Raw genomic sequence first — 19,164 nt, 5'->3', positions numbered from 1 at the left:
CAGAGGGTCAGTGCTGAGGGAGTGCCGCGCTGTCAGAGGGTCAGTGCTGAGGGAGTGCCGCACTGTCAGAGGGTCAGTACTGAGGGAGTGCCGCACTGTCAGAGGGTCAGTACTGAGGGAGTGCCGCACTGTCAGAGGGTCAGTACTGAGGGAGTGCCGCACTGTCAGAGGGTCAGTACTGAGGGAGTGCCGCACTGTCAGAGGGTCAGTACTGAGGGAGTGCCGCACTGTCAGAGGGTCAGTACTGAGGGAGTGCCGCACTGTCAGAGGGTCAGTGCTGAGGGAGTGCCGCACTGTCAGAGGGTCAGTGCTGAGGGAGTGCTGCACTGTCAGAGGGTCAGTACTGAGGGAGTGCTGCACTATCTCTCTTGTTTGTTCTCTCCTCAGTGAAGTCCTCCCTTCAGATCCAATCTCTTTGACCGAGCCTTTTGTCGCCTGTCACTGACACCTGAGGGTCAGATGTTATTTGTAGGTCAGTCCAGTGAGACCCCTTGGGGATGTGTTGTTTTGAAGATGCCCCTTTAGGCACCATGCCCCTGGGGGTGGGTCGAAGGGGGGTCATGACTGAACAGGGACTCCCCCTGGAATCGTCCACTATTATAGAAACATAGGAGATAGGAGCAGGAAGAGGCCATTCGGCCCTTCGAGCCTGCTCCGCCATTCATTACGATCATGGCTGATCGTCCAACTCAATAGCCTAATCCTGCTTTCTCCCCATAACCTTTGATCCCATTCGCCCCAAGTGCTATATCCAGCCGCCTCTTCAATACATTCAATGTTTTGGCACCAACTACTTCCTGTGGTAATGAATTCCACAGGCTCACCACTCTCTGGGTGAAGAAATGTCTCCTCAGCTCCGTCCTAAATGGTCTACCCCGAATCCTCAGACTGTGAGCCCTGGTTATGCTTGACCAGGTCCTGCCAGTGGTCAGCCATTGCTGTCTGCAGCCCGGTTCACCAAGGCACTCTCTGACCTTTAACCTCTATCCATATTGGACAGACGTACACACTGGCACATTGAAACTAGAAGCAGGAGTCGACCGTTTGGCCCTTCGAGCCTGCTCCACCATTCATTCTGATCATGGCTGATCATCAAATTCAACATCCTGATCTGTCCTTCTCCCCATATCCCTTGATCCCTTTAGCCCCAAGAGCTAAATCTAATTTCTTCTTGAAATCACACAACATTTTGGCCTCAACTACTTTCTGTGGGAGTGAATTCCACACATTCACCACCCTCTGGGTGAAGAAATTTCTCCTCACCTCAGTTGGAGTCATAGATTCGGAGAGGTTTACAGCATGGAAACAGGCCCTTCGGCCCAACTTGTCCATGCCACCCTTTTTTTTTAAACACTGAAGCTAATCCCAATTGCCTGCGTTTAGCCAGTATCCCTCTACACCCATCGTACCCATGTAACTCTCTAAATGCTTTTTAAAAGACAAAATTGTACCCGCCTCTACTACTGCCTCTGGCAGCTTGTTCCAGACACTCACCACCCTCTGTGTGAAACAATTGCCCCTCTGGACCCTTTTGTATCTCTCCCCTCTCACCTTAAACCTATGCCCTCTAGTTTTAGACTCCCCTACCTTTGGGAAAAGATATTGACTATCCAGCTGATCTGTGCCCCTCATTATTTTATAGACCTCTATAAGGTCACCCCTCAGCCTTCGCGCTCCAGAGAAAAAAGTCCCAGTCTATCCAGCCTCTCCTTAAAACTCAAACCATCAAATCCCGGTAGCATCCTAGTAAATCGCTTCTGCGCTCTTTCTAGTTTAATAATATCCTTTCTATAATAGGGTGACCAGAATTCCACACAGTATTCCAAGTGTGGCCTTACCAATGTCTTGTACAACTTCAACAAGATGTCCCAACTCCTGTATTCAATGTTCTGACCGATGAAACCAAGCATGCCGAATGCCTTCTTCACCACTCTGTCCACCTGTGACTCCACTTTCAAGGAGCTATGAACATGTACCCCTCTTTGTTCTGTAACTCTTCCCAACGCCCTACCATTAACTGAGTAAGTTCTGCCCTGGTTCAATCTACCAAAATGCATCACCTCGCATTTACCTAAATTAAACTCCATCTGCCCTTCGTCAGCCCACTGGCCCAATTGTTCAAGATCTCGTTGCAATCCGAGATAACTTTCTTCACTGTCCACTATGCCACCAATCTTAGTGTCATCTGCAAACTTACTAACCATGCCCCCTATATTCTCATCCAAATCATTAATATAAATGACAAATAACAGTTCTAAAAGGTTTACCCCTTATCCTCAAACCATGACCCTTAGTTCTGGACTCCCCCACCATCGGGAACATTCTTTCTGAATCCACCCTGTCTAACCCAGTTAGAATTTATAAATTCCTCTGAAATCCCCTCTCACTTGTCTAAGTATAATCCTAACTGACTTAGTCTCTTCTCCTGTGACAGACCTGCCATCTCAGGAATCAGCCTGGTAAACCTTTGCTGAGCTCCCTCTATAGCAAGGACATCCTTCCACGGATAAGGGTACCAAAACTGCACACAATACTCCAGATGTGGCCTCACCAACGCCCTGTACAATTGCAGTAAAATATCCCTATCCCTATTCTCAAATCCTCTCGCTATGAAGAACAAAACAGTGGCACAGTGGTTAGCACTGCTGCCTCACAGCGCCAAGGACCCGGGTTCGATTCCCGACTTGGGTCACTGCATGTGTGGAGTCTGCACGTTCTCCCCGTGTCTGAGTGGGTTTCCTCCGGGTGCTCCGCTTTCCTCCCACAGTCCAAAGATGATCTGGTTATGTGGATTGGCCATGCTAAATTGCCCCTTAGTGTCAGGGGGACTAGCAGGGTAAATGGATAGGGTTACGGGGATAGAGTCTGGGTGGGATTGTGGTCAGTGCGGACTTGATAGCCTGAATGGCCTCCTTCTGCACTATAGGATTGTATGATTCTAACATACCATTTGCCTTCTTTGTTGCCTGCTGTATCTGCACGCTTACTTTCAGCGACTGATGCAGGAAGACTCCAAGGTCTTGTTGAGTATCCACCTCTCTCAATTTGCACCCATTCAGATAATAATCTGTCTTCCTATTATTTCTACCAAAGTGGATAACCTTACATTCATCGGCACAGGCACACAACCTGATTGGCTACGTTACGATTGCCCCTTCCTTCCTTCACTAGGAGGCTACCCACTGCGCCAGGGACCCTCCGACAGAGACCTTCTATTAAAGCCATGTTCCGTTCTTGCGGTGGAAGGCAGAGTCTTTTTACGTACCCTTTTTGTGGACGCTCCTGAGGCTCCCGCACTTGGTCTGACTCCCTTTGCAGTGAACGACTCCGGTTCTGTTACACTTGAAGTCGTTGAGCATATGCAAGCAACCCAAACAGTACTGGCCATTCAGCTCCTCCAGATCTGCAAAGCAAGGGAGAGATGTTGTTCGTGCATCACGCCTAACTCCAGCCCTGGCCTCGTATCTCCCCCACTGCCTGAACCTCCTCTTCCCCCACCGCCTCTCACAACCCTGTTAGAGTGGTGGGTTTCCGAACTTGATCACAAACCACGCAGACACTGCAGAAAATCGCTGGCAAGTGAGCTGCTACATACAGTAGGTCCTATAGGTGATGACGTATTTACCAGGCAAGGAATCTTGCCATAATTTGAAGACTGCCAGGGACCCGGGTTCGATTCCAGCCTTGGTCACTGTCTGTGTGGAGTTTGCACATTCTCCCCGTGTCTGCGTGGGTTTCCTCCGGGTGCACCGGTTTCCTCCCACAGTCCGAAGATGTGTGGGTTACGTTGATTGGCCATGCTAAATTGGCCCTCGGTTCTTGGCATTAGCAGGATAAATATGTGGGGTCACAGAAATAGGGCCAGGGTGGGATTGTGGTCAGTACAGACTTGATGGGCCGAATGGCCTCCTTTTGTACTGTAGGGATTCTATGATTCTGGGTCATGGAGTGTTGTGACATCTGCTTTAAACTAATGAAGCCATAACATTTTGGAGCAGACAGAATTTAACATGACTTCCTTTAATTTAATTTAAAATTTTATGTTTCTTTATCAGTGTCATATGTAGGCTTACATTAACACTGCAATGAAGTTACTGTGAAAATCCTCCAGTCGCCACACTCCGGCGCCTGTTCGGGTACATTGAGGGTGAATTTAGCACGGCCAATGCACCCAACAGCACGTCTTTCAGACTGGGAGGAAACCGGAGCACCCGGAGGAAACCCACGCAGACACGGGGAGAATGTGCAAACGCCACACAGACAGTGACCCAAGCCGGGAATCGAACCCAGGTCCCTGGCGCTGTGAGGCAGCAGAGCTAACCACTGTGCCACCCATATACAGGGAATTGGCATCCCTCGCTGGGTCCAGCATTTATTGCCCATCCCTAATTGCCCCTTGAGGAGGTGGTGGGTGAGCCACCATCTTGAACCCGCCGCAGTCCCTGAGGTGTAGGTACACCCACAGTGCTGTTAGGGAGGGAGTCCTAGGATTTTGACCCCAGCCACAGTGAAGGAACAGCCAAAAAATTTCCAAGTCGGGATGGTGAGTGACTCGGAGGGGAACCTCCAGGTGGGGGTGTTCCCAGGTATCTGCTGCCCTTGTCCTTCTAGATGGTAGAGGTGGTGGGTTTGGAAGGTGCTGCCTAAGGAGCCTTGGTGAGATGCTGCAGTGCATCTTGTAGATGGTACACACGGCTGTCACTGTGCGTCGGGGGTGGAGGGAGTGAATGTCTGTGGTTAGCGTGTCGATCAAGCGGGGCTGCTTTGTCCTGGATGGTGTCAAGCTTCTTGAGTGTTGTTGGAGCCGCACCCATCCAGGCAAGTGGGAGAGTATTCCATCACACTCCTGACTTGTGTCCTTTGGGGGGAGTCAGGAGGTGAGTTACTCTCCGCAGGATTCCCAGCCTCTGACCTGCTCTGGGAGCCACTGTGTCTATCTGGCTGGGTCCAGTTCAGTTTCTGGTCAATGGAGATCCCTAGAATCTTAACAATACTGACCTCTGACAAACTACCTTGATCCAGAGACTGCAATGGCTACCCTCCTCACCCCTCCCTATCCCCTAGGGGTTAGAGGGAGAGTGGTCGGGTAGGGTTAGTGAGGAAGAGGGGGGGAGGGGAAGAGGGAAGGAGTGGAGAGATGGGGAGGAGGGTGGGAGAGAGGGGAAGGGGAGAAGAGGGAGGGGGAGAGAGAGAGAGGGAGGAATGGAGAGAGGGAAGGGGGGGGATAAAGTGAGAGAAAGAGGGTGAGAGAGAAGGAGCAGGGCGAGTGAGCATGGGGAGGTGGAGAGAGTGAGTGGAGAGATATACAGATATATGGAGAGGTAGATTTTGTTTTTATCCATTTGTGGGACACGGGGGTCGCCGGCTGGCCAGCATTTATTGCCCATCCCTAGTTGCCCGAGGGCAGTTGAGAGTCAACCACATTGCTGTGGCTCTGGAGTCACATGTAGGCCAGACTGGGTAAAGATGGCAGATTTCCTTCCCTAAGGGACATTAGATGGATTTTCCCGACAATCGACAATGGTTATCAGTAGATTCTTAATTCCAGATTTTTTAAAAATTGAATTCAAATTCTACTAACTGCCGTGGCGGGATTCGAACCCAGGTCCCCAGAACATGAGCTGGGTTTCTGGATTAATAGTCCAGCGATAATACCACAAGGCCATCGCCTCCCCATAATTATTGAGAGATTTATACGTGCCCGAGTGATGGAGATAAAAATGGATAGAGAGAGAGAGGAAATTGTAGCCCAACCAGCGACGCCCATGTCCCACGAATGGATAAAAACAAAATCTACCTCTCCATATATCTATATATCTCTCCACTCACTCTCTCCACCTCCCCCATGCTCACTCGCCCTGCTCCTTCTCTCCTTCTCCCTCACCCTCTTTCTCTCACTTTATCCCCCCCCTTCCCTCTCTCTCTCCCCCTCCCTCTTCTCCCCTTCCCCTCTCTCCCACCCTCCTCCTCATCTCTCCACTCCTTCCCTCTTCCCCTCCCTCTCCCCCCCCCCTCCCTCTCTTCCTCACTAACCCTACCCGACCACTCTCCCTCTAACCCCTAGGGGATAGGGAGGGGTGAGGAGGGTAGCCATTGCAGTCTCTGGATCAAGGTAGAGAGTGAGAGAGACATATCGAGATAGAGAGAGGAAATTGGTTCGAGAGTGAGAGAGATATATAGAGAGAGAGAGGAAATTGGTTCAAGAGTTAGAGAGATATATCGAGATAGAGAGAGAGAGGAAATTGGTTAAAGAGTGAGAGAGGTATATCGAGATAGAGAGAGAGAGGAAATTGGTTAAAGAGTGAGAGAGGTATATCGAGATAGAGAGAGAGAGGAAATTGGTTAAAGAGTGAGAGAGGTATATCGAGATAGAGAGAGAGAGGAAATTGGTTAAAGAGTGAGAGAGGTATATCGAGATAGAGAGAGAGAGGAAATTGGTTAAAGAGTGAGAGAGGTATATCGTAGAACCATAGAACCATAGAAAATTACAGCTCAGAAACAGGCCTTTTGGCCCTTCTTGTCTGTGCCGAACCATTTTTTGCCTAGTCCCACTGACCTGCACTTGGACCATATCCCTCCACACCCCTCTCATCCATGAACCCGTCCAAGTTTTTCTTAAATGTTAAAAGTGACCCCGCATTTACCACTTTATCCGGCAGCTCATTCCACACTCCCACCACTCTCTGCGTGAAGAAGCCCCCCCTAATATTCCCTTTAAACTTTTCTCCTTTCACCCTTAACCCATGCCCTCTGGTTTTTTTCTCCCCCAGCCTCAGCGGAAAAAGCCTGCTTGCATTCACTCTATCTATACCCATCAAAATCTTATACACCTCTATCAAATCTCCCCCGATAGAGGGATAGAGAGAGAGAGACAGAGACAGATGCAGAGAGAGGGAGGGAGAGAAATTGACAAGTAAGGAGGTATAGTGGGAGGGAGCTGAGAGAAAGAGTGTGAGAGTGAGAGCGATGGAGGTATGGATGTACAGGCAGATGGAGAGAATATTACCTGGGCCTGTGTTACACAGGTCATTGCTACAACAGCTCATTTGGGACGTTATGTAGCCGAGATTCAGGCTGAAGTTTGTACAGGTGTCTGACGTCGCGCAGGACCTGGTTATCGATGTGTCAGCTGGGAAAGAGAGGGGAAAGATCACACAAGATGGTAAATCGTACCCTGGTCACAAACTCTGTCCCTGAGATCGGAATAGTCACGCCAGACAGACACTCCAACAGATTCCCCTCCCTGTCAACTGGTACCCGTGACAGCTGATTGACCAAGGGGTGCATCACACAGAATTCAATCCTGACAAAGACTTCAATCCATTGCTGAAAACCCGACCCACAATCTGAATCAGACACACCACGACATTCCCGCCCCCTCCTCCCCCGTGACCTTTCTGAGGTAGCTGCCCAACAGCCGAACCCCCTCCTGTCACATTGGAAGACACCAGGCAAACAGTAACAGCCGTGATCAGTCCCGATCCTTCCCCGAACCCACCTCGCACTCAACCTCATACTCACTCCTCACTAAACTGTCAGAGGGTCAGTGCTGAGGGCGTGCCGCACTGTCAGAGGGTCAGTACTGAGGGAGTGCTGCACTGTCAGAGGGTCAGTACTGAGGGAGTGCCGCACTGTCAGAGGGTCAGTACTGAGGGAGTGCCGCACTGTCAGAGGGTCAGTACTGAGGGAGTGCTGCACTGTTAGAGGGTCAGTGCTGAGGGAGTGCCGCATTGTCAGAGGGTCAGTGCTGAGGGAGTGCCGCACTGTCAGAGGGTCAGTACTGAGGGAGTGCCGCACTGTCAGAGGGTCAGTACTGAGGGAGTGCTGCACTGTTAGAGGGTCAGTGCTGAGGGAGTGCCGCACTGTCGGAGGGTCAGTACTGAGGGAGTGCCGCACTGTCAAAGGGTCAGTACTGAGGGAGTGCCGCACTGTCAGAGGGTCAGTACTGAGGGAGTGCCGCATTGTCAGAGGGTCAGTACTGAGGGAGTGCTGCACTGTTAGAGGGTCAGTGCTGAGGGAGTGCCGCATTGTCAGAGGGTCAGTGCTGAGGGAGTGCCGCACTGTCAAAGGGTCAGTACTGAGGGAGTGCCGCACTGTCAGAGGGTCAGTACTGAGGGAGTGCCGAGGCCCCATTCAGCCCTTCAAGCCTGTGTCACAGGAACAGGAGGAGGCCATTCTTCCTCTCGAGCCTGTCCCTCCAGTCAATGAGGCCTCGCCTGATCTGAGATCCATCTCCACCGCCCCGTATCCCTTAATCCCTTTGGAGAACCAATATCTCTCAATCTCCCAGATTGAAAATGGACAAGTGGATCAGTCTCCGTTTGGGAGGGAGAATTCCCAACTTCTCCCACCCTTTGTGTGTGGAAGTCTCTCCCGATTCACTCCTGAAAGGTCGTCCTCTCGTCTCTGACCCCTCGTCCCGGACTCCCCCCAACAGGTGTAAATAGTTTCTCTCTATCTGGCCCTCTCTGTGCCCCTCAAGGGGGAAAGGTTGAATTGTTCCAGGTTGGGAATGTGTTGGGATAACCTCTCCGTTGCTGACTCACCGCCGTGTTGCCTCTTTAATTGAGTTGCGCACAGTCCTCCATCCTCACACTGCTCCACATTCCTGCCGTCCTCACACTGCTCACCTCGGCAATTGTAACACATCAATGCACTGCCTGCAGGGGGCAGTAAACAAGACATCAAAATCCCATCAGTGTCAATGTGTGCCCAATATCAGGTACAGGGGGAGGCCATTTGGTCCTTCCACCCTATACCCGCCCCTCCATTCAGTTTCATCACCACTGATCTGTGCCACATCTTCAACTCTGCGATTCATCCACAATTGTTTAAAACCAGCACAAGACAGCAATCCCAGTCCCCAGGGTCTACAAAGCACCCAAAAGCATCAACAGGTCGAGGGGGAGAAAGACAGAGAGAGGAGGAGGGGGAGAGAGAGAGGGGGAAAGAGAGGGGGGGAGAGGGAGAAAGGAAGAGAGAGAGAGAAAGATAGAGAGAGGAGGAGGGGGAGAGAGAGAGGGGGAAAGAGAGGGAGAGGGAAAGGGGGAGAGCGAAGGGGAGAGAGGGAGAGAGAGCGCGAGAGCAGGAGAGACAGAGACAGAGACAGAGACAGAGAGAGACAGAGACAGAGAGTGAGACAGAGAGAGAGAGAGAGAGACAGAGAGAGAGAGAGACAGAGAGAGAGACAGAGAGACAGAGAGAGAGAGACAGAGAGAGAGAGACAGAGAGAGAGAGACAGAGACAGAGAGAGAGAGACAGAGAGAGAGAGACAGAGAGAGAGAGACAGAGAGAGAGAGACAGAGAGAGAGACAGAGAGAAGGGAGAGACAGAGAGAGAGACAGAGAGAGAGACAGAGAGAGAGACAGAGAGAGAGACAGAGAGAGAGACAGAGAGAGAGAGACAGACAGAGAGACAGAGAGACAGAGCGAGAGAGACAGAGAGAGCGAGAGAGACAGAGAGAGCGAGAGAGACAGAGAGAGCGAGAGAGACAGAGACAGAGAGAGAGAGAGAGACAGAGAGAGAGAGAGAGAGACAGAGAGAGAGACAGAGAGAAGGGAGAGACAGAGAGAGAGACAGAGAGAGAGACAGATAGAGAGAGACAGATAGAGAGAGACAGACAGAGCGAGAGAGACAGAGCGAGCGAGAGAGACAGAGAGAGCGAGAGAGACAGAGAAAGCGAGAGAGACAGAGACAGAGAGACAGAGAGAGCGAGAGAGACAGAGAGAGCGAGAGAGACAGAGACAGAGAGACAGAGAGAGCGAGAGAGACAGAGAGAGCGAGAGAGACAGAGACAGAGAGACAGAGAGAGCGAGAGAGACAGAGACAGAGGGAGAGAGACAGAGAGCGAGAGAGACAGAGAGAGCGAGAGAGACAGAGAGAGAGACAGAGACAGAGACAGAGACAGAGACAGAGAGACAGAGAGACAGAGAGACAGAGAGACAGAGACAGAGACAGAGACAGAGACAGAGACAGAGACAGAGACAGAGACAGAGACATAGAACATAGAACATTACAGCGCAGAACAGGCCCTTCGGCCCACGATGTTGCACCGACCAGTTAAAAAAAAAACTGTGACCCTCCAACCTAAACCAATTTCTTTTCGTCCATGAACCTATCTACGGATCTCTTAAACGCCCCCAAACTAGGCGCATTTACTACTGATGCTGGCAGGGCATTCCAATCCCTCACCACCCTCTGGGTAAAGAACCTACCCCTGACATCGGTTCTATAACTACCCCCCCTCAATTTAAAGCCATGCCCCCTCGTGCTGGATTTCTCCATCAGAGGAAAAAGGCTATCACTATCCACCCTATCTAAACCTCTAATCATCTTATATGTTTCAATAAGATCCCCTCTTAGCCGCCGCCTTTCCAGCGAAAACAATCCCAAATCCCTCAGCCTCTCCTCATAGGATCTCCCCTCCATACCAGGCAACATCCTGGTAAACCTCCTCTGCACCCTCTCCAAAGCCTCCACATCCTTCCTGTAATGTGGGGACCAGAACTGCACACAGTACTCCAAGTGCGGCCGCACCAGAGTTGTGTACAGTTGCAACATAACGCTACGACTCCTAAATTCAATCCCCCTACCAATAAACGCCAAGACACCATATGCCTTCTTAACAACCTTATCTACTTGATTCCCAACTTTCAGGGATCTATGCACACATACACCTAGATCCCTCTGCTCCTCCACACTATTCAAAGTCCTCCCGTTAGCCCTATACTCAACACATCTGTTATTCCTACCAAAGTGAATTACCTCACACTTCTCCGCATTAAACTCCATCCGCCACCTCTCGGCCCAACTTTGCAACCTGTCTAAGTCTTCCTGCAAACTACGACACCCTTCCTCACTGTCTACCACACCACCGACTTTGGTGTCATCAGCAAATTTGCTAATCCACCCAACTATACCCTCATCCAGATCATTAATAAATATTACAAACAGCAGTGGCCCCAAAACAGATCCCTGAGGTACACCACTTGTAACCGCACTCCATGATGAATATTTACTATCAACCACCACCCTCTGTTTCCTATCCGCTAGCCAATTCCTGATACAATTTCCTAGATCACCCCCAATCCCATACATCTGCATTTTCTGCAGAAGCCTACCATGGTGAACCTTATCAAACGCCTTACTAAAATCCATATATACCACGTCCACTGCCTTGCCCCCATCCACCTCCTTGGTCACTTTCTCAAAAAACTCAATAAGGTTAGTAAGGCACGACCTACCTGCCACAAAACCATGCTGACTATCACCTATCAATTCATTACTCTCCAAATAACTATAAATCCTATCCCTTATAATTTTTTCCAACATCTTGCCGACAACAGAAGTGAGACTCACCGGTCTATAATTCCCGGGGAAGTCTCTGTTCCCCTTCTTAAACAATGGGACAACATTCGCTAACCTCCAATCTTCTGGTACTATACCAGAGGCCAACGACGACCTGAAGATCAGAGCCAGAGGCTCTGCAATCACTTCTCTTGCCTCCCAGAGAATCCTTGGATAAATCCCATCCGGACCAGGGGATTTATCTATTTTCAGACCCTCCAGAATATCCTGCACATCCTCCTTATCAACTGTAATACTGTCTATTCTACTCCCTTGCAACCCAGTGTCCTCCTCAGCTATATTCATGTCCCCTTGCGTGAACACCGAAGAGAAATATTGGTTCAATGCTTCACCAATCTCCTCCGGTTCCACACATAACTTCCCTCTGCCATCTATAACTGGCCCTAAACTTGCCCTAACCAACCTTCTGTTCTTGACATACCTATAGAACGCCTTAGGATTCTCTTTAACCCTATCCGCCAAAGTCTTCTCATGTCCCCTTTTAGCCCTTCTAAGCTCGCTCTTCAACTCCCTCTTAGCCAATCTAAAGCTTTCTAGTGCACTACCCGAGTGCTCACGTCTCATCCGAACATAAGCCTCCTTTTTCTTTTTAACCAACAAAGAAACTTTTTTGGTGCACCACGGTTCCCTAGCCCTACCAATTCCTCCTTGCCTGACAGAGACAGAGACAGAGACAGAGACAGAGACAGAGAGACAGAGAGACAGAGAGACAGAGACAGAGAGACAGAGAGACAGAGAGACAGAGAGACAGAGAGACAGAGACAGGGAGAGAGAGAGACAGGGAGAGAGAGAGAGAGACAGAGAGAGAGAGAGAGAGAGAGAGAGAGAGAGAGAGAGAGAGAGAGAGAGAGAGAGGAGAGAGAGAGAGAGAGAGAGAGAGAGAGAGAGAGAGAGAGAGACAGAGAGAGAGAGACAGAGAGAGAGAGAGAGACAGAGAGAGAGAGAGAGACAGAGAGAGTGGGAGAGAGAGGGAGAGAAGGGCGGAGTTCTGGGATGGAATTCCAGAATTTAGTGTCCAGACAACTGGCCGTCAGTGAGTGAGAAATGGAACAATGTGATGTGTGCCAACTCTGTGGAACCACACCAGCTCTGAAAATAAGCTAACTGTACAAAACATATTGCCCGCATGGGGAGTGCCAGGGGGTATTTTGTTATATATTGTTTGGCAGGCGTACATGCCAGAACAGGGAACTTGGCAGGAACTCAGCAATCACTGCTGATTTTGTCATTCTGCCTATGTTCTCACTCAATAACCAACACAAGCAGGGAGAGAAATATAAACTCAACATCGACTTAATTTGTACCATTCGAGGAGGAAATAACAACCTGCGGTGTGTGTGTGTGTGTCTCTACAGGACATGGGCATCGCTGGCTGGGACAGCATTCATCATCCCTCCCTTATTGCCCCTTGAACTCTCTCCAACATTGGCCATTTCACTTTGCTGCGTGGGGTTTGGAGTCACATGTAGGCCAGACCGGGTAAGGACAGCAGATTTCCTTCCCTAAAGGATATTAGTGAACCAGAAAGGGTTCCCCACCAAGGCAAGCTTTAGCTGGGGTGTCACAGTGGTTAGCACTGCTTCCTCACAGATTTGGGTTCGATTCCCGGCTTGGGTCACTGTCTGTGCAGAATCTGCGTGGGTTTCCTCCGGGTGCTCCGGTTTCCTCCCACAATCCCAAAGACGTGCTGGTTAGGTGCATTGGCCGTGCTAAATTCTCCCTCAGTGTTACCCGAACAGGCGCAGAGTGTGGCGACTAGAGGATTTTCACAATAACTTCATTGCAGTGTTAATGTAAACCTACTTGTCACTCATAAATAAACTTTAAACTGCAGCATTCCAGATTCATTATTTTCTGGCTGAAAACATTGTCGGAGCTTCCAACCTGGCACTCATCAGGACTGATGGGCGGAATACCTATTATATAGTAAACAACAATTTATACCACCTGGGATGAGAACGCTGATAGTTTGGTAGGTGAACTCTAAGGATGTAAATGCATATGAGGTGGTTCAGAACTGGTTCACGAGATTGATCCCAGGGTGTAGGACTTACCTTATGAGAGAAATTGAACAGTTTAACCCTATACTCATTGGAGTTTAGAACAATGGGAAATTATTTAATTGATTTGATTTGATTTATTAATTGGGATACAGATGTTTCTTGTGTTATACAGACAAAACATACCGTTCATAGAGTACACAGGGGAGAAGGAAAGGAGAGGGTGCAGAATGTAGTGTTACAGTCATAGCTAGGGTGTAGAGAAAGATCAACTTAATGCAAGTTAAGTCCACTCAAAAGTCTGACGGCAGCAGGGGAGAAACTGTTCTTGAGTCGGTTGATACGTGACCTCAGACTTTTGTATCTTTTTCCCAACTGAAGTAGGTGGAAGAAAGTATGTCCGGGTGCGTGGGGTCCTTGATTATGCTGGCTGCTTTGCCGAGGCAGTGGGAAGTGTAGACAGTCAATGGATGGGAGGCTGGTTTGCGTGATGGATTGGGCTACATTCATTGGGCAGCACAGTAGCATAGTGGTTAGCACTGCTGCTTCACAGCTCCAGGGGCCTGGGTTCGATTCCCAGCTCGGGTCACTGTCTGTGTGGAGTTTGCACATTCTCCTCGTGTCTGCGTGGGTTTCCTCCGGGTGCTCCGGTTTCCTCCCACAGTCCAAAGATGTGCGGGTTAGGTTGATTGGCCGTGCTAAAATTGCCCCTTAGTGTCTTGAGATGGGTCGGTTTGAGGGATTAGCGGGTAAATATGTAGGGATATGGGGGTAGGGCCTGGGTGGGATTGTGGTCGGTGCAGACTCGATGGGCCAAATGGCCTCTTTCTGCACTGTAGGGTTTCTATGATTCACAACCCTTTGTAGTTTCTTGCGGTCTTGGGCAGAGCAGGAGCCCAGACCAAGCTGTGATACAACCAGAAAGAATGCTTTCTCGGGTGCATCTGTGAAAGTTGGTGAGAGTTGTAACTGACATGCCAAATTTCCTTAGTCTTCTGAGAAAGTAGAGGTGTTGGTGGGCTTTCTTAACTATAGTGTCGGCATGGGGGGGACCAGGACAGGTTGTTGGTGATAGGGACACCTAAAAACCTGAGGCTCTCGACCATTTCCACTTCATCCCCGCTGATGTAGGGGCATGTTCTCCTTTATGCTTCCTGAAGTTGATGAAAATCTCCTTCGTTTTGTTGAAATTGAGGAAGAGATTTGATTTGATTCGATTTATTATTGTCACGTGTATTGGGATACAGTGAAAAGTACTGTTTCTTGCGCGCTATACAGACAAAGCATACCATTCATAGAGAAGGAAAGGAGAGAGTGCAGAATGTAGTGTTACAGTCATAGCTAGGGTATAGAGAAAGATCAACTTAATGCGAGGTAGGTCCTTTCGAAAGTCTGACGGCAGCAGGGAAGAAACTTGTTGAGTTTTGAGATTATTGTCATCACACCAGTTCACCAGATTATCTGGAGGAGGTACGCAAGATGCTAAAGGAGGGTTAACGTAGAGCGGATGTTTCCTCTTGTTGGACATTCTGGAACAAGGGGCCACAATTTTAGGCTGAGGGGAGGTTGAGGGGAGGTTGAGGGGAGGTTGAGGGGAGGTTGAGGGGAGGCTGAGGGGAGGTTGAGGGGAGGCTGAGGGAGGCTGAGGGAGGCTGAGGGGAGGCTGAGGGGGAGGCTGAGGGGAGGCTGAGGGGAGGCTGAGGGGAGGCTGAGGGGAGGTTGAGGGGAGGCTGAGGGGAGGCAGAGGGGAGGCAGAGGGGAGGCAGAGGGGAGGCAGAGGGGAGGCAGAGGGGAGGCAGAGGGGAGGCAGAGGGGAGGCAGAGGGAGGCAGAGGGAGGCAGAGGGAGGCAGAGGGGAGGCAGAGGGAGGCAGAGGGGAGGCAGAGGGGAGGGGCTGTTTCTTGGATGTTTCTTGCCCTCTCTCTCTCTATGGGGCACTCTGTAATCCAGGGTGGGGGGGCGGAGCATTGAGAGGGGCAGTCTGTAATCGGGGAGAGGGGTGAGGGGGACAGTCTGTAATCGGGGAGGGGGTGAGGGGGACAGTCTGTAATCGGGGGAGGGGGTGAGGGGGACAGTCTGTAATCGGGGAGGGGGTGAGGGGGACAGTTCTGTAATCGGGGGAGGGGGTGAGGGGGACAGTCTGTAATCGGGGAGGGGGTGAGGGGGACAGTCTGTAATCGGGGAGGGGGTGAGGGGAACAGTCTGTAATCGGGGAGAGGGTGAGGGGGACAGTCTGTAATCGGGGAGGGGGTGAGGGGAACAGTCTGTAATCGGGGAGGGGGTGAGGGGAACAGTCTGTAATCGGGGAGGGGGTGAGGGGAACAGTCTGTAATCGGGGAGGGGGTGAGGGGGACAGTCTGTAATCGGGGAGGGGGTGAGGGGAACAGTCTGTAATCGGGGAGGGGGTGAGGGGGACAGTCTGTAATCGGGGGAGGGGGGTGAGGGGGGCAGTCTGTAATCGGGGGAGAGGGTGAGGGGGACAGTCTGTAATCGGGGAGGGGGTGAGGGGAACAGTCTGTAATCGGGGAGGGGTGAGGGGAACAGTCTGTAATCGGGAGGGGGTGAGGGGGACCAGTCTGTAATCGGGGGAGGGGGTGAGGGGGGCAGTCTGTAATCGGGGAAGGGGTGAGGGGGGCAGTCTGTAATCGGGGAGAGGGTGAGGGGGACAGTCTGTAATCGGGGAGGGGGTGAGGGGAACAGTCTGTAATCGGGGAGGGGGTGAGGGGGACAGTCTGTAATCGGGGGAGGGGGTGAGGGGGACAGTCTGTAATCGGGGGAGGGGGTGAGGGGGACACTCTGTAATCGGGGGAGGGAGTGAGGGGACAGTCTGTAATCAGGGGGAAGGGGCAAGGGGGACAGTCTGTAATCAGGGGGAGGGGGACAGTCTGTAATTGGGGAGGGGGTGAGGGGGGACAGTCTGTAGACAGGATCTACAGGCATTTAGAGACGCAGGGACTGATTAGGGACAGTCAGCATGGCTTTGTGAGTGGAAAATCATGTCTCACAAATTTGATGGAGTTTTTTGAAGGGGTAACCAAGAAGGTAGATGAGGGCAGTGCAGTTGATGTTGTCGACATGGACTTTAGCAAGGCCTTTGACAAGGTACCGCATGGTAGGTTGTTGCATAAGGTTAAATCTCACGGGATCCAGGGTGAGGTATCTAAATGGATACAAAATAGACTTGATGACAGAAGCCAGAGGGTGGTTGTAGAGGGTTGTTTTTCAAACTGGAGGCCTGTGACCAGCGGTGTGCCTCAGGGATCAGTGCTGGGTCCACTGTTATTTGTCCATTTATATTAATGATTTGGATGAGAATATAGGAGGCATGGTTAGTAAGTTTGTAGATGACACTAAGATTGGTCGCATAGTGGACAGTGAAGAAAGTTATCTCCAATTGCAACGGGATCTTGATCAATTGGGCCAGTGGGCTGACGAATGGCAGATGGAGTTAATTTAGATAAATGCGAGGTGATGCATTTTGGTAGATTGAACCAGGGCAGGACTTACTCAGTTAATGGTAGGGCATTAGGGAGAGTTACAGAACAAAGCGATCTCGGGGTACAGGTTCATAGCTCCTTGAAAGTGGAGACACAGGTGGACAGAGTGGTGAAGAAGGCGTTCAGCATGCTTGGTTTCATCGGTCAGAACATTGAACACAGGAGTTGAGACGTCTTGTTGAAGTTGTACAAGACATTGGTAAGGCCACACTTGGAATACTGTGTGCAATTCTGGTCACCCTACTATAGAAAGGATATTATTAAACTAGAAAGAGTGCAGAAGAGATTTACTAGGATACTACTGGGACTTGATGGATTGCGTTATAAGGAGAGGCTGAGGGGTGATCTTATAGAGGTCTATAAAATAATGAAAGGCATAGATCAGCTCGATAGTCAATATCTTTTCCCAAAGGTAGGGGAGTGTAAAACTAGAGGGCATAGGTTTAAGGTGAGAGGGGAGAGATACAAAAGTGTCCAGAGGAAGTTACAGAGATAGGGAGGGTTGTAGGGCCTGGAGGAGGTTACAGACTTAGGGACGGTGTAGGGGCTGGGAGGAGGTTACAGAGATAGGGAGGATTGTAGGGGCTGGACGAGGTTACAGAGATCGGGAGGGGTATAGGGACTGGAGGAGGTTACAGAGATAGGGAGGGGTGTAGGGGATGGAGGAGGTTACAGAGATAGGGAGGATTGTAGGGGTTGGAGGATGTTACAGAGATAAGGAGGGGTGTAGGGACTGGAGGAGGTTACAGAGATAGGGAGGGGTGTAGGGGCTGGAGGAGGTTACAGAGATAGGGAGGGGTGTAGGGTCTGGAGGAGGAGGGGTGCAGGGACTGGAGGAGGTTACAGAGATAGGGAGGAGTGTAGGGGCTGGAGGATGTTACAGAGATAGGGAGGATTGTAGGGGCTGGAGGAGGTTACAGAGATCGGGAGGGGTGTAGGGACTGGAGGAGGTTACAGAGATAGGGAGGAGTGTAGGGGCTGGAGGAGGTTACAGAGATAGGGAGGATTGTAGGGGCTGGAGGATGTTACAGAAATAGGGAGGATTGTAGGGGCTGGAGGAGGTTACAGAGATAGGGAGGAGTGTAGGGGCTGGAGGAGGTTACAGAGATAGAGAGTGGTGTAGGGGCTGGAGGAGGTTACAGAGATAGGGAGGAGTGTAGGGGCTGGAGGAGGTTACAGAGATAGAGAGGGGTGTAGGGGCTGGAGGATGTTACAGAGATAGGGAGGGGTGTAGGGGCTGGAGGATGTTACAGAGATAGGGAGGTAGAAATGGGTGATGGGCATCAGTGCCAGTCCGGGGTTTCAATATATGAAGCCGAAGCTCTGTCTGCCCTCTTGGGGTGGGTATGAAGGATCCCACAGTCACTGTGTGGCCGGGGTGGGGGGGGGGGAGATGGCCGGGCGGGGGGGGGGGGGGGGGGGGTGGGGGGGGGTGGAGGGGGGTGGGGGGGTGGAGGGGGGTGGGGGGGGGGAGATGGCCGGGGTGGGGGGGGGGGGGGATGGCCGGGGTGGGGGAGATGGCCAGGGGGGTAGGGGGGGAGGGGGGGGAGATGGCCGGGGTGGGGGGGGGGGAGATGGCCGGGGTGGGGGAGATGGCCGGGGTGGGGTGGGGGGGGGGGGAAGTGGGGTGGTGGGGGGGGGGGGGAGATGGCCGGGGTGGGGGGGGGGGGGGGGGGGGGGAGATGGCCGGGGTGGGGGGGGGGAGGGGAGATGGCCGGGGTGGGGGGCGGGGGGGGCGGGGTGGGGGGGAGAGGGGAGATGGCCGGGGTGGGGGGGGGAGATGGGTGGGAGATGGGATGGCCGGGGGGAGGGGGGGGGGGAGATGGCCGGGGGGGGGGGGGGGGGGAGATGGCCGGGGGGAGGGGGGGGGAGATGGCCGGGGGGGGGGGGGGGGGGGGGAAGATGGCCGGGGGAGGGGAGGGGGGGGGGGGCGGATTCTCTCCGGGTCCTGGGGCCGATATTTTTCCCTCACACCAAATAAAAAACATTGATCTGGGTCATCGTCGCACTGCTTGTGTGTGGGATCTTGCTGTGCCTAGGCTGGATGCTGCGTCTCTGATATTACAACAGTGACCTCACTTCAATGAGTAAAGGTGTCCTTTGTCGCCTGCGGCAGCTCTGGGACGGCGGGAGATAGCCCAAGGGGGGGATTCAATTCTCCCAGCAAGTGTTTGACAAGCTCATGCCCCTGGGACCCCCGCGTTGTTCGATTCGGGGAGCGGGTGGGACTGGCCAGAGTGGAGAGGGGTCTAAACTTACCTGTGCCTTCAGGATTCACGCCCCCCCCTACCACCCCCCGCT

At 51.8% G+C, this 19,164-nt stretch overlaps 1 protein-coding gene across 1 annotated transcript in view; it reads right to left on the bottom strand.

Annotated features, from left to right (window-relative positions):
• LOC144488612 (phospholipase A2 inhibitor gamma subunit B-like) overlaps positions 1 to 19,164 on the bottom strand; it is a 61,322-nt gene that overhangs the window by 1,618 nt on the left and 40,540 nt on the right. Inside the window, exons 3-5 of the mRNA XM_078206672.1 lie at positions 8,547 to 8,660; positions 7,007 to 7,129; positions 3,266 to 3,403 (exon numbers count right to left, since the gene is read on the bottom strand). Of these exons, the coding sequence (XP_078062798.1) occupies positions 3,266 to 3,403; positions 7,007 to 7,129; positions 8,547 to 8,660 (375 nt within the window). The remainder of the gene's footprint in view (positions 1 to 3,265; positions 3,404 to 7,006; positions 7,130 to 8,546; positions 8,661 to 19,164) is intronic.

Source organism: Mustelus asterias, unplaced genomic scaffold (genome assembly GCF_964213995.1).
Source record: "Mustelus asterias unplaced genomic scaffold, sMusAst1.hap1.1 HAP1_SCAFFOLD_1709, whole genome shotgun sequence".
NCBI classification, from domain to species: Eukaryota; Metazoa; Chordata; class Chondrichthyes; order Carcharhiniformes; family Triakidae; genus Mustelus; species Mustelus asterias.
This window is presented reverse-complemented; position numbering and strand designations above follow the sequence as displayed.